At 39.3% G+C, this 14,371-nt stretch overlaps 1 protein-coding gene across 5 annotated transcripts in view; it reads right to left on the reverse strand.

Annotated features, from left to right (window-relative positions):
• The window catches only part of ACMSD (aminocarboxymuconate semialdehyde decarboxylase), a 51,687-nt gene extending 47,677 nt beyond the window's left edge, over positions 1–4,010 (reverse strand). For 2 of the 5 annotated variants that reach the window (XM_069459678.1, XM_069459593.1), the window contains exon 1: positions 3,890–3,982. In XM_069459678.1, coding sequence (XP_069315779.1) covers positions 3,890–3,946 — 57 coding nt within the window. In that variant the 5' untranslated portion in view covers positions 3,947–3,982. Of the gene's footprint in view, positions 1–3,889 lie in introns of all 5 variants that reach the window. The other 3 variants (XM_069459520.1, XM_069459760.1, XM_069459782.1) reach the window with 2 other exon arrangements.
• Positions 4,011–14,371: the final 10,361 nt, after the last annotated feature.

The following is a 14,371-nucleotide window of genomic DNA, read 5'->3' on the forward strand; positions in this document are numbered from 1 at the left end:
AGTATAAAGTACTCCAGTTACCCCACGGGCCCCTTCCAAAGACCTAACTTATTCAGAGCAATTTTATTCCACTTGAGGTCCGGGCTGCACACAGTTCCCTGCTCACATCCCAGGTTGAGCCAAGCCTGGGGTCTAAAATTTATGACCCTGGGATTAGTTTTGGTCACAGCATATGCCAGGAGGCATTTACAATCCAAGAGTGTTTGACAATCACCAGTGTCCCATAGGCGGTTATGGGCATGCCAGATAAAAAGCAAACGTAAAACATTCAAGGAATTCAGTTTTATATACAAGAAGTGTGTTTCTGAAATGGGCATATGTGAATCAGAGTGGATGAACTGAATGACATTTTTAATGTCTTGGGGACCTCATACCTTCATGAAGTTAATAGTGAACCTCCTTGGTGATAAAACCAGGTATCTATTTCCTCAGAAGAGTTGTTTAAATCAAATTAAGTTGGGGAGTTTGTCTTCTAAAACCTTAAAATTATCAAGTGAAATTAAATCATTGCTAACAAAAGAAGAATATGATTCTTTTATTGAAGGCCAGAATTATTTTTATCCCATTTAAAATTGGAAGAATCTTTATAAGCCCTACTATTGGGCACATAGTAGGTGGTCAGTAAAGCCTTGCTGAAGGAAAAAGCTGAAACCTTATCATCATCCTTGTTGCTGTGGATAACCCACTGTAGATCAAGCTGAAACATCTTTCCGTGTGGCCTCTTGGGCCCCGACCCTCCTCTTTGTGACAGCAGAGAATGTGGGTCTTGATTTATCAGAAACAATTTAATCAAGTGTCCTGAATCCACTATCTTTCCACTTCAGATAGATTTTTTTCAAAGATCTGAATTGTAACTCTGAGTAAAGTTATTATTAGCAAGTGAAAATGAAAAGATTTCTCAAGTCCCAGGCCTCTGTACTCATGAGTTAATCATCACCCTAGGCATGTTGGTTCCGCTTTTCTGTTTCTTCATTGCAAAAGGTCAAGGTTATTTCCACAGCAGTATTTTCTTGGACCAGTTTTCTCAAGGTGGCTCTGGAGGGGACCACCGTGGTCACACGTAGCTCTAGGATTGTGGGTTCATTTCTGAGTCTCAGGCAACTCATCTGTCCAGTTAATAGTATAAATCTTAATCTGCACAAGGTTTTATATGAATTAAATTATTTCTCTCTCCCTGTGAGTACAAAGTACTATTACTGTTATTATAATGATGATGAAGAAGTGCATTAGCTGTCTGCTTGCAGCATGTGAGACTGCTGGGGAAGAAGCAGCCTGGTTTATTGCGACAAAATACCTCTCCCTCTTTCAAGGCAATAGCTGGCGATCAGAAAGGGAGGCCAGGTAGAGCCAGCAGCTCATGAGTTTGGGGAGTTTCCAGGGGACACATCTATGGCTGTCCTCATGCTTTGTATCCCAGTTTCCTAAGCAATTTTCACAATGCCTTTCCGGCCCTGCCTGAGGTGGGCGCCTAGAAAGGCTCTTGGTGACCAGTTCTCTGCTCAAACTGAGGGCAGTCTTGGTGTGGGAGGCAGGGAATGGGATGCGAGGTTGTGGCACAGGACACTGGATAGAAAGCTTTCTCCTCTCAGCAAAGAGGAGGCATCATTTTAGGCCACTATGGGTCTTCGAGATGGGGAAGCTTCAGGATGTATGAAAGAGGCGTTACACTTGTGGCTTATTTGGGAACAGCTCCCAGCACCCAAAAGGAATGGCTCACTGGGGCCCAGGTTTAGTGGGAAGGTGACCATTCTTCCCAAGGAGTCTGAAGATTAAGAGTGTGTTCCCCAGGAACAGGGTATTTCTCTTAGATGGTGGCTTAAATCAGTTTGGGGGTTTCTGAAGCCTGGGTTAGAGTCTGAATCCCACATTGAGAATGCAACAAGAACAGTTAGAACAGCCAGCCAGGTTCTTCTTTGTACAATGTGCCTTATACCTGCCTGTGGGAGGAGCTGACAAATCCTTCTTTTATCAATGAAAACATCTTAACTGTGACTGGCTTGCTCTCTGTCTTAGTCCATCCAGGTTGCTATAGCAAAATACCATACACTGGGTAGCTTAGAAACAACAGAAATTTATTTCTCACACTTCTGGGGGCTGGGTAGTCCAAGATCTGGTGAGCACCTGCTTTCTGGGTTTTAGAGGGCACCTTCTAGCTGTGTCTCACATGGTGGAGGGGGGTGAACAAGCTTCCTGGGGCCTATTTTATAGGGACGCTAATCTCTAGGCCTCAAAATCCTTGCCTGGACAAGGAGGTGGACAACAGGGAGCTCAGAGGCCCTGGTGCTCTGACATTCTTTTGGTGGGGAGTCACGTTGGCCACCTCTGTATGGAGAGGAGAGTACAGGTGGGCAGTGTCCTCTAGAGACCACCACGATAGTTCCCAAAGCATTTCATGTGGACGTTCTTTGATACTCAAATGGAGAGAAAAGCTGTAATATTGGAGGTAATGCTATTTTCTGAGGATAGAACAAGGGCTCTTGTAAAATATTAATACCACAACTAAAATCTGGATTTTTCTAAAACTCTCAGATTAAGTAGTATAGTCTATTTCTTCCAATGCCTGTATCCTAAATTAATTGATTCATTGCATAGTTCAACAGGCAAACATTCATGAATGATGGGTGGAAAATGGTGAGCACTATAAGATGTAAGCAACTGCATGCAGCTTCCAAACAAGCTAAATGTACTTCCCTGAAGTAGCCTGTGCATCCCCTTCCTACAATTATTACCATCGTGAAGTTACTCTTTAGTAAAATATGACAAAGACAACAACATTGAGAATAGCATATTCCCACATAAGCATTTAAACTCCTTTTAGGGGGAGGTAGATTGATAGGTTTTGCTTTTACCATTAGCTGTAACAGCATAAGCTTTCAAAGATAGTTCAGCATCACCTGTACTTTTCAATCTACAGTTTCTACACCCATCTCAAAGAAACCCTTAAGATGAACATTATTCCAGGAGACAACAATGAAAAAAATTAGTTTCCTCTACTTGTACAATGAACTACATTTTAATTCCAGTTTGAGTTAATTTATTTTTCCCCATTTGAAAAGATAAAACATTTTAAGTGATGTGAACACACTAGAAGACTGCTAAAGATTGGGTAAAACCTGATATTAATCCTGAACAAACCTCTAGCCAATTTTAAATTTCTTTCATGTTCCCCATCTTCCTTTTTTAGAATCCATTCAAAAGTCCTTAATGACAGAAAGAAATTTCCATCTTTAGAGAAGCACAGAGAGTATTCTTTAGAGATAGTCATTGTATAAAGGCTTCATGTCATTTATTCTAGGGTTTTCTTTTTTTTTTTTTTGATATGCCTACTACCTAGTTCTTCATGACAAGGATTTACAGCTTAAAGAAGATCAAAAAGGAAAGATTTCAGTGTCCTAAAATAGACTAAAATTTTTTCACAAAGCTATCTCTTGGTGCCTTTAAAACTTACTTTAAACATTTTAGAAAGGAGATATATTTTAGAAGTCCTTGAAACCTATCACATTCCATGTTTTAATAGTCTTTTACTTGAAAATGTAGCTTTAAATTCTATAGTTCCCATGTATCTTTGCAGCAGTTGAATATATGATTTTAAAAAGGTAAATCTGCCTGACTTAAATTGTCCAGAAATTTTTAAAAATGCTTCATTTGAGGAGAAAAAAAAAGGATTTTTGAGAGATCACTTATTTCCTTAATCCAATGTTCTTTCAAAATAAACATAAAAGTCATTTTTAAAAACTAGAAAATCAGATCTACCAAATAATTTAAAATCAATTCCAAAGCAGAGAAACTTAATATCTAACTCTCCGCAAAAGAGAAAGGCCTATAATGGAGGCATTTGAGAATCCCTGGAGAAGTTTCAGAAATAATTCAGCAAATTAATTACCATTACCTTTTTCAGATCTGGCCATTCTTTTGGTAGAATATGACTATGGATATCAATTTTCATCTTCACAGGACAAGAGAAGTATGTAAGGAAAGAAGTTTTGATATCAAGAGATCTCTATGAAAACCATAGAGTTAAATGATTTACTCAGTTCCCTTCCAGCCAGTCAGCCCAGCCCACCCAGCCCAGCCTGGGTCTGTTAGAACTGCTAATTAAAGTTCAAAATTCTGTTTATTTGTTAACCAGGTTTTGTGTCAGCACTCTTTGGTAGTCAGGACTCTGGGGAAAAAAACCTTAAAAAAAAAAAAAAGGACTGTACTCAACCCTTTGAGGTCAAAAAGCAAAGCAGGCTTCTTTGAGTTACAGCAGGTCAAAAATTGACTAAATTTTCTTTTAAAAAATCCAATTTTTATCAAAATACACATAGTTAAAAATCAAGCAATTCATATAAAAATCAAATAATACAGAGAGATTTTAAAGAAAGAGTATAGATCCCTGACTTATCTCTTCTTACACTTGGTTTCACTATCCAGAAGCAGCCAATTTTAATGCTTTTGGTTTTTGTTCAGTTAGTTATTTCCATGTCTTTAAATAATATTTAACAATTGGCTTATTTATGAAAATTTAGCATGTTGAAAAGTTGTATAGGAAGTTTCATATTTACTTTTAAATCATAGAAAAAGTCTACTTTTTTTTTTTTTTTTTGAGACAGGGTCTCAGTCTGTCTGTCACCCAGGTTGGAGTACAGTGGTGTGATGGTAACTCACTGCAGCCTCAAACTCCTGATCTCAAGAGATCCTCCCCGCTCAGTCTCCTGAGAAATGTGGACTACAGGCACACGCCACCGCACCTCACTAATTAAAAAATTTTTTTTTGTAGAGACGGGGTCTTGCTGTGTTGCCTAGGCTGGTCTTGAACTCCTGGCCTCAAGCGATTATCCTGCTTTGCTCTCCCAAGGTGCTGATATTACAGGCGTGAGCCACTGTGCCCAATCAGAGTCCACTATTCATGTATATTTTTTCCTCCATTGCCTTTGTTTTTTACTCATTCATCCATTTATGTATTTAACAAATATTTATGGAGAACTATGTGCTGAGGATATAAGGTTGAATGAGAGATCCGATGATACATACGCTATAATAGATAATTGTACACAGCCCAAGTGTAGGGAAAAGAAGGCAGTAGACATTAGCATTGAGCGTTGTCAGAGCAGTTAGGGAGGGCTTCCACTGGAGCTTGGACCACAGCAGCCCTCTGTTGCTCCGTGTTTACCGTTTCTTCTTCTTGGGAAGCTTAAAATGTTCAAGGGACCCCCAGAACCCCTGGCAAAGCCTTAAATATGCTTTGAGATGCTCCCTTCAGGTCAGTATCCACCATATGGGGACTCAATAGTTAAAAAGCTTTCCTTCTGTAATTCAGCTAGATTCTGGATCAATTATAACAGCCAGCTTGAAAGAACATAAGAACATAAGTCCTCAAAATCCATTTTTAAAAAAGTTCAGTGAGCTAAAACCAAATGAGTGAGCCTTGAACTAACACATGGAGGCACATGCCAATACCACATAAGTTAAGTGCAGGCACTTTTAGAGCACTTCCTATGGGCCAAGCACTGTACCAGCATTTTATTCATATCAATTTATTTATAACATTTCTATGAGAGAGGAACTATTACCAATATCCATTTGAGAGAAGAGGAAACTGACACAAAGAGAAGTTAACCAACTTGTTTATGGTCACACAATAGTATGAGGTAGAGCCAGAGTTAGAACCCAGACTGTGGCTTCAGAAGCCTAGATATTTGGGAATTAGTATCCTCAGGGGATACTTGGAGAGATGCTCGGATATCGTAGCATGTACTTACACAAACCTAGATGGTACAGCCTGCTGTACACCTAGGCTGTATGGTATGGACTATTACTGCTCCTAGGCTACAAATCTGGACAGCATGTTACTATACTAAATAACTTTAGGCAATTGTAACACAATGGTAAGTATTTGGTATCCAAACATAGAAAAGGTACAGCAAAAATACAGTATGATAATCTTACTGGACCACTGTCATATATGTAGTCCATCATTGACTGAAGCATCCTTATGTGGCACATGACTGTATATATAGACACATATATGTGTATGTGTGTATATATGACAAATCTGCCAACATATGTCTTTCAATTATTGCTAAGTCAATAAAATAAAAATTATCTACAGGAAGCTTCCGAGGAGGGCCCCAGTGCTGGGGAACCACCAAAGAACCTCAAAAGCATTCCACACACACACAAAGATATCTTTTTAAGCTCCAGCCTGGCCCACAGAGCTCTAAGCCATCTCACCAGAGGCTGAGTCAAGTAACAGCCTAAACATTTCCTCCCTCTCCTTGCTTTGACCCTGCTGGAGAAAGAGATTATGTTTAGGGAGGGAAATGCCAGTTAGGGAAGGAGAAGAAAGAATCACATACCTACCTTCAGGGAGAGAAGATTTACCTTCTAACAAGGATTGAAGAGATGACTAACTTACTGGGTACTTTTACTTTCTGAACTGAGACTGGGCTTTCAGTTTAAAGCAACCTTAGGAATTTTTACTGCCTCAAGGTGAGTAGAAATGTCTTAGAGGCTCCACACAGGTTTTCCTCCAGAGGGAGGAGAAAAACAACCTTTGCTAGGCAGAATTAAAGGGAAAATGGGAGATTTAAAAAGTTGTGTATATGACTATCTCCAATGTGTGTTCAATGTACCTGTAGCAGAAGAAAAGGATATTGCTTTCATTTTTGCTCATAAAGACAGGCAAAGCTTTTGACTGAATGCGTGGGAAGTTAGTTACATGAGCAAACAGTTTCAGTTTCCACTGTAACACCAAGAAAAGTGAAAACAAAAAGGAAAGTTGTATGAGATCTCTACCTTAAAAATTGAATTATAAATCAGATGGGCTTTATACTGAACATTCCTTTGTGGACAAAGGCAAGAGATCCTTGACCTATTCAGTAGTTGGATTGCATAACAATAAAAAATGGTTTAGACCAAGTCTGAGTAGCTCTTTTCTCTTGGCCCTAATCAATGAATCAGCTCAAATACCAAGGTTTGACATCTTACTCTGCTCATTAGCTGGATGGCCTTGAGCATGTTATTTAGTTTCCGTGTAAAATGGAGATGACAATAGAAGAACTGATTTCATAGAGTTGCAGTAAGTCTTAACTTGAGTCATATAAAGCTATTGGCTATGAGTTATGCTGTGACACATAATTCAATTATTTCTTAGTGCACCATATGCCAAGCCTGGAAAGAAGTCTGACATCAGTCAATTTAAGGGACCTTGTTCCCTTTTCTTGGATTATATAAGAATCATGGGTTTATGTGATACAGGAATGTAGGGAGGGGACGTGCCCTCTGTGGTGGTCACCATGATCGTGTTTCTCCTTGGCCAGGCCTGTATGACCCACTTGAAGGTGGGCAGCTCCGCTGGTTGAATGGACTTCAGGAGCTTCCCATTCCAAAATGGAATGCTTTGCTCCTGCCTCTGCTGCTCTCGTGTTTTCTCTCTCAGTGGTTGGCACCCTATCCAAACCAAACTCCTCTCTCTCTTCCTCTCTTGCTCTCCCCACAATCAATAAATCACAAGTCTTTTCATTCTAACCCCATTGCATCCACTAACCCTGTTCCCTCCTCTTTAATCTCATCATCTCAGGCCCTCATCATCTTTCTCCAGGATTTTTTAATTGCCTACTAATGGCCTCTGGCTTCAGTCTTGGCCCACTGCAATGCATCCCCACGACTCTCTTGGCCAGCGTGATCTCTCTAAAACACAAAATGATCACGTCTCCTTCCAGTGTCACAGTTTTTATGGTTTCTCACTGATAAGTCCAAGCACCCATGGGCAACAAGGCCCCAGATGTACTTCTCCACCTCCCTTGTCTCTGTGCTTTGCCACTGTGCCCTATGTCTCAGGCACAGGGAACACTTTGTACCTCCCCAAACGTAGTACATTCCCCTTTTTGTCTTTGTTTATGGCTTCTTTGGCTTCTGATCTCTGGAGTGACCTTTGCCTGCCCTTCTTTCTGCCATGGGTACTCCGATCTATGACTCAACATTTAGTTTAAACATTACCTCCTCTGCGAAACCTCTTATATTTATATCTCCTATTGGTTGTGTTTCTCTAGGGAACCCTTTATAAATGTTTCATAAATATTTGATGAAATAATTAGTCAATAAGTAAATAAACATGAATAAGTGGATAAAATGTCTTTTGCAGGAACATTCTGTAGAAGCCTCATGTGGAACTGTTACAGGAAAGATTTCAGCCCTTATTGACTGCCGTAGAGCAACAGATGCCATTCCCAGTGTTCCCTTGAGCCCTCTGGCCCTTTTTATATTTGGACAATTAGGTGTTCAAGAGTAAAAAATAGAAGCCAGCTGGTAGGTTTTGAGTTTTAAAAGCTTCAGCTTCCTGGAAAGATCCATGGAAAGACATTGAGCCATAGTCTTGGAAGGAACTTCATGGTGTTGGTCTGCCTCTGATTTCACCCTTCTTCTTGTGTTTTCAGGCTAAAGGGTATAATCTTGCTCTATCCACTAAACAACGGCTACCCCAATTCAGGGGTGGCTGGAGCAAGACCCAGCACTGTGCAGATCCAAGGGTTAAGCAGACACCAGGTGACACTGGCCTTGGTGGCTGGTGGAGAGTTCCCTCCTACACTGAGCAGGAGCCCATAGCCCTTCTCTTTTCCTGTTTGTCACATCTACCATTTGGTGGCCCTGGGACACTGGGACTAAGTGAGTGCCGAGAGGTTAGACCTCTTGTCAAGTGAACAATAGGAGGTTGGACCTCTTATTGTTACTGGCTAGGCCAGACATTGTCCCTCAGGTGCCCCGAGGTTTTTGGTGAAGTCAGGGAGGGTGACACTGGAGTTAGTTTGGATTTTCCTGGTATCAGGAGGTTCTGACTTTATGGAATATTTACTTCAAGTTTCTCCCCCTTGCCGTGCTTGCAGACAGGGGTATTGCTGTCTTTTTCCCCACTACATCTGCCACTATAGAGTTAAAATGTAGAGTCTGTTAAGCTCTCTGTCTATTCTCTCTTCTGTCTACTTTGAAACTGCAGTTATTAAGTTCCCGGTTTTGAAATAAAACTCACTGTCTATGATGGCACTCATTCAAGGTTACTTGGAGCAGCCAGTTCTAGTTACAACATACATATTGAAAACTCATTTGAAACTCAAGGGAAAAAAGGATAAAAGAGGCTTTTTTATTTAAAAAACAAACAAACAAAAAAAAAAAACAAAAACAAACCTCAAACTGCCATGGAAGCTCTTTACCCAAAACTTTGATCCACAGCTTTCATTAGATTGCATTACCTATTGAGGCAACTAAAGTTTGGCCATGTGAACAAGTTCTAATTTTGTCAGAACAGTTTGGATCTAACCATCTTTTGCAAATTGTTGAGTTTATATTGTTATCTTATGGCTGGAATTCAGAAGTAAAAACTATTAGATCTTTGTGTGTGTGTGTATATATATGTTTAAATGTGTTGATATGTATATACATATTTATATGTTGTATCTACATGGTACCAAATTGGCTTATAAATCAAGATATGTTCATAAATGAAGTAAATAAATCTAAATGTTTTTCAAGTTCACGTGAATTTGTGGTAAATAAGCTAGGTTATTTTAAAAAGTATTATTGGAAAAGTAAAAATAAAAATGTCTTCAAATTGTCAGCATGTATTTTTGCCTAGGTTTACTAGTTAGTTTTATGTTTTTAAGATGTCAGAGTTCAATACAAAGGTTATAAAACTATAAACAAAGCAAAAACAAAGTGATCTATCTTTATGTAATTTTTGATAACTAAACTAATTTAATACTGTTGGTTTAATAAAAACAAATAAGTCTTCTGAGTTATCAGCAAAAACACTCATGTGTTTAACTTTAAGGTTCTTACTTATGTGAATATTTAATATTCACAGGCTATAAAAATGGTTAAGAAGAAAATAACTTAAAAGCATAACTAAGATCTAAGTAAACTGTTAAATAAATTAGGTAACTAGAAATAAAATAAATGCTTATGACAGAAAACTCAAGATTTCTTGGCTGGGCGCAGTAGCTCATACCTGTAATCCTAGCACTTTGGGAGGCCAGGGCAGGAGGATTGCTTGAGCCCAGGAGTTCGAGACCAGCCTGAGCAAGAGCGAGACCGCATCCCTACAAAAAATAGAAAAAATAGCTGGGCATGGTGACACATACCTGTAGTCCCAGCTACTCCAGAGGCTGAGGCAGGAGGATCTCAAGCTCAGGAGTTTCAGGTTGCAGTGAGCTGTGACGACGCTACTCCACTCTAGCCTGGGAGGTAGAGCAAGACTCTGTCTCAAAAACAAAAAAAAAATTCTTGTTTCCTAGGTTTTCACTGAGGCTTGGGTTACTGGGAGTTAAAATTTCTGGTCAATATATGTGATTCTATATATAAAGTGTGCCAAAAGTAAGATGTGTATTTAAAAAAAATATATATATATTTAAATTATAAGAAGAGACATAAAGTGTGTTCTTTATTGAGAAAAAATTATTTTGTCTAATTTCAAAAGTCATTTAGGCTGGGCACAGTGGCTCATGCCTGTAATCCTAGCACTGTGGGAGGCTGAGACGGGAGGATCACTTGAGCTCAGGAGTTTGAGACCAGCCTGAGCAAGAGTGAGACCCCCATCTCTACAAAAAATATACAAATTAGCTGGGCATAGTAACACATGCTTGTAGTCTCAGCTACTTGGAAGGCCAAGGCAGGAGGACTGCTTGAGGCCAGGAGTTTGAGGTTGCTGTGAGCTGTGATGACACCACTGCATTCTAGCCAGGGTGACAGAGTAAGACTCTGTCTCCAAAAAAAAAAAAAAAAAAAGTTATTTAAAGGTTGATTCAAAATGGAGAATTAAAACAAGATAAAAAAAGAACCAGTAAATAAAAGAGAGAGACAGAGATTAAGAAAAGTTAAGGATATGAAGATGTATTTTTTTGATAAAGGAGTTTAAAAAGAAAAGAGAATAATTTTGTATGAGAAACAATCTTGTATGGTAAATTTTTGTCCAAAAATAAAATGATTACTTGAGAAAGAAAAATTTAGGGCAAAACAGAATGTTGTAGATGGTCTGTATAAGTTGTGATAAGGTTCATGAAAGAGAATTTATGAAAGAAATTTTGTATGTGATCAAGTTGGCTATAATTAAAATTTTTTTTTTTTTGGTTAAAACAAGATTCTCTTATTGATTTATTCTTAATAAAATTACAAAACCTTTTTATTCTAATTCTATAATCTAATTCTTTTGAAACTTCTCAGATTTATATCCCAGAAATTCAACTTTTGCTATATGTCTTGCTGCTTTTAGCTTTTTCTCCCCTTGAAAAGGCTGGATAATAACTCTCTCCTTCAACCTTTTTCATCGGCTCCTGTAACTTTCTCCCCTCCAGTTCTAAGTCTATTGTTACAAACTGATACAAAATGTTTTATCTCAAAGGTTTAGAAAGCAATGTTTTCCTCCACTATAACTTAATTCTATACTTGGCTTTTCTTGATATGTCTGAATTATTCAGTGTGGTCAGAAAACTTTTCGTGTTGTTGCTGAGTCATTTGCTGCCCTGCTCAAGATACTGGTGTTTCTTATTCACATTTCTCTGTCATATGCTGTATACTCATGGCCTTGGACGCTCTTCCCGTGCCTAATTAATTCAAACACCCTTTTCATCAGGTTTGACTTCCAAATTGTCTAAATGAGTTTCCAGTTAAAAAAAAAAAAATCACACTACAGAAGGCTTTTCTTTACCTTTTGGTAACTGACCTGAGAAACAGAGATTTTGTGTTCTATAAAGATAATGCGTTTATTATCCTTGCTAGGTTTTTGACTGCTTCAAAAAAAACCCCTGAACTTTGAAAAGTTGAGGTTTTTGCATCCATGTAACTTTCTGTACTGGCTTTTAAATCTTTTGATTATCACTCTAGGTTAAGTGAATTGCTATTATTTTATAGTAACCTGTGATTCTGTTTTGATCAGGTATTTTGAGCCTTTTGACATCTTTGACAAACGTCCTCAAATCAAATCAAAGCTATATCAAATATTGTTAACTAACCCTTGTGCTGTTAAGTTACGGGGTCTGGACTCATGTGTATCTAACACCAAACTCTGGTTAACAGACCCGGAAAAAGACAACAATAAATGGCTTTCATGAAACAAAAGACCAGGCCTGTGTTTAGAGCCATTAAGACTCATTTAATAATTTTGCTTCTATCTAAATTAATATAAACTTATTACTAGATAATTTAAATGTTTAGCTACCTGTAAGCTTCCTTTTCCTGTCATTACCAGAACTAGACATGATTTATAAGTGTTTTGTCTAAAACATGATTCATTCTTTTAAAAAACCACAAAAAACATTCAGATACAAAAAGTCTGTAAATCCTTAGGCTCAAGTGGTATAACAAAATTTTGTATAACAAAATTCCTACAAGTCTGCAACTAAAGCCAAGATTCTCAATGCTTATAGATAAGTTAATTTTGTAACCTTGTCTTTGGTGTTTTGGCTTTTGCTCTTCTGTTACCTGAAGGGTTTTAAAGAATTGATAGTGACCAAGGTTCCCATTTCACAGGACATGACATTCAAGAAATGGGCAACAGAATAAAACATAGACTAGAAATTTCATCTGACCCAACAGGGGCAGGTCTAATAAAAGGAAACAGTTTGTTAAGAACTCACGTCTGTGCACTGTCCAAGGACAGTTCCTTAAGGTCCTGGACTAAGGATCTCCCGGGGCTATACAGGTTTTGAGTGGGTCACCCACTACCATGTATGGCTTCTTAACGAGTTGCTGGCAAGGCCTGTAAAACAGCTCCACGAACTCTGAGAGTTCTGTCTGAGACACCAAGCCATGCCCCTGAAGCAGACGGCAGACAGAAAGCCGTGCTCCTGAGAACACCAGCATACCTGATGAGCGACAAGGGCTATGTGGACCTAAAATTGAGCTGCAAGTTACTCCGTGATAGATCGGCTTTATGGTGCCAGGGGATGCCATGGAGGCAGCCAAAGATGAGGTGACCCCAACTGTGCTCCTTGACAGAAGTCTGACAGCCTTGAAATACCATCATGCGAAGATATTGATACCAGCTGGAGCCATGATAGTGCGAGTGACCTGGGCAAGGCCAGAAACTTATCAGTTGGTCGTTATGCCCCCTTTTGGGGAGGAAAGCCATGTGTGGCACTGTAGGCCAGGCTCCCTAATAGGGCCTCTGGGAGAGAACACGTCAGTGATAATGTTACATGGAGAATATTTGCCCCTGAGAGTTCCTTCTAAACACCTGTGTTTGCACCACAGGCTGTTGTTCCCACTATCCATGGCAAATGACAGTGTCTTTTTAGATTGGGCTGTGACAATGGCAGCAGTCAACAGCCAGTCCAACTATTGGGTTTGCAGGTTTCTACCTTTGTCCAGTGAGAACAGGATGCCATAAATGTGCTGTCCTTAACATCACAGAATTGGAGTGACTGGATGAGCTCTCTGAATAGTGGCAACTGTACCCACACAAGTGACATCAACTCCACCATTCGTCCTTGACAGCTACTACATGGCAGAATACCTCCTACCTGCCAGCTGTCGGTAGAACTAAGACCCGTCTTTACATTGGTGAGACAACACATAAATATTGTACTGTGCCTGCATGATTTGTCTCACTGTGAACAAGCAAAAATACAATATAAAAACTTTACCTCACTCATTGGGAAGGGACATTAGTCTTACCATGGCTGGGATAGGAGCTGCTATTAGAATGGCCACCCATTAGAGAGGTTTTATTTATCATAAAGTCTCCATAAGAAACTTGTCTACCTAGTTAAAGGTTCTGGCCAAGACTACTAGAGATGCTTTAAGTAAACCTCAGACCTACCCGGATTCTTTCACCAACATTGTAATAGGTAACAGAATAGCCTTAGATTATTTATTGGCCAAAAAAGGTGGTGTTTGTACAGTAATCAAGAAAACTTGCCATACTTATGTCAATGCCAATGGACAAATAGAAAAAGGTAAAGAAAATATATAAGCAGACTAAATGGCTATACAGTTTTAGCCCAGGTGCCACCTTGGCAGAAACTATCCGAGACTTGATAAAAGAGTATTTACCATCTGTTAACTGGTTTCTGCCCCTCTTAGGGCCTTTAGCGGCAATTCTATTACTTTTCTTTTTTTTTTTTTTTTTTTGAGACAGAGTCTCACTCTGTTGCCCGGGCTAGAGTACCATGGCGTCAGCCTAGCTCACAGCAACCTCAAACTCCTAGGCTCAAGCAATCGTCCTGCCTCAGCCTCCTGAGTAGCTGGGACTACAGGCATGTGCCACCATGCCCGGCTAATTTTTTTTTCTATATATTTTTAGTTGTCCAGATAATTTCTTTCTATTTTTTTAGTAGAGACGGGGGGTCTCACTCTTGCTGAGGCTGGTCTCCAACTCCTGACCTCTAGCGATCCACCT

This window comes from Eulemur rufifrons, chromosome 1 (assembly GCF_041146395.1).
Source record: "Eulemur rufifrons isolate Redbay chromosome 1, OSU_ERuf_1, whole genome shotgun sequence".
In the NCBI taxonomy this organism is placed as follows: Eukaryota; Metazoa; Chordata; class Mammalia; order Primates; family Lemuridae; genus Eulemur; species Eulemur rufifrons.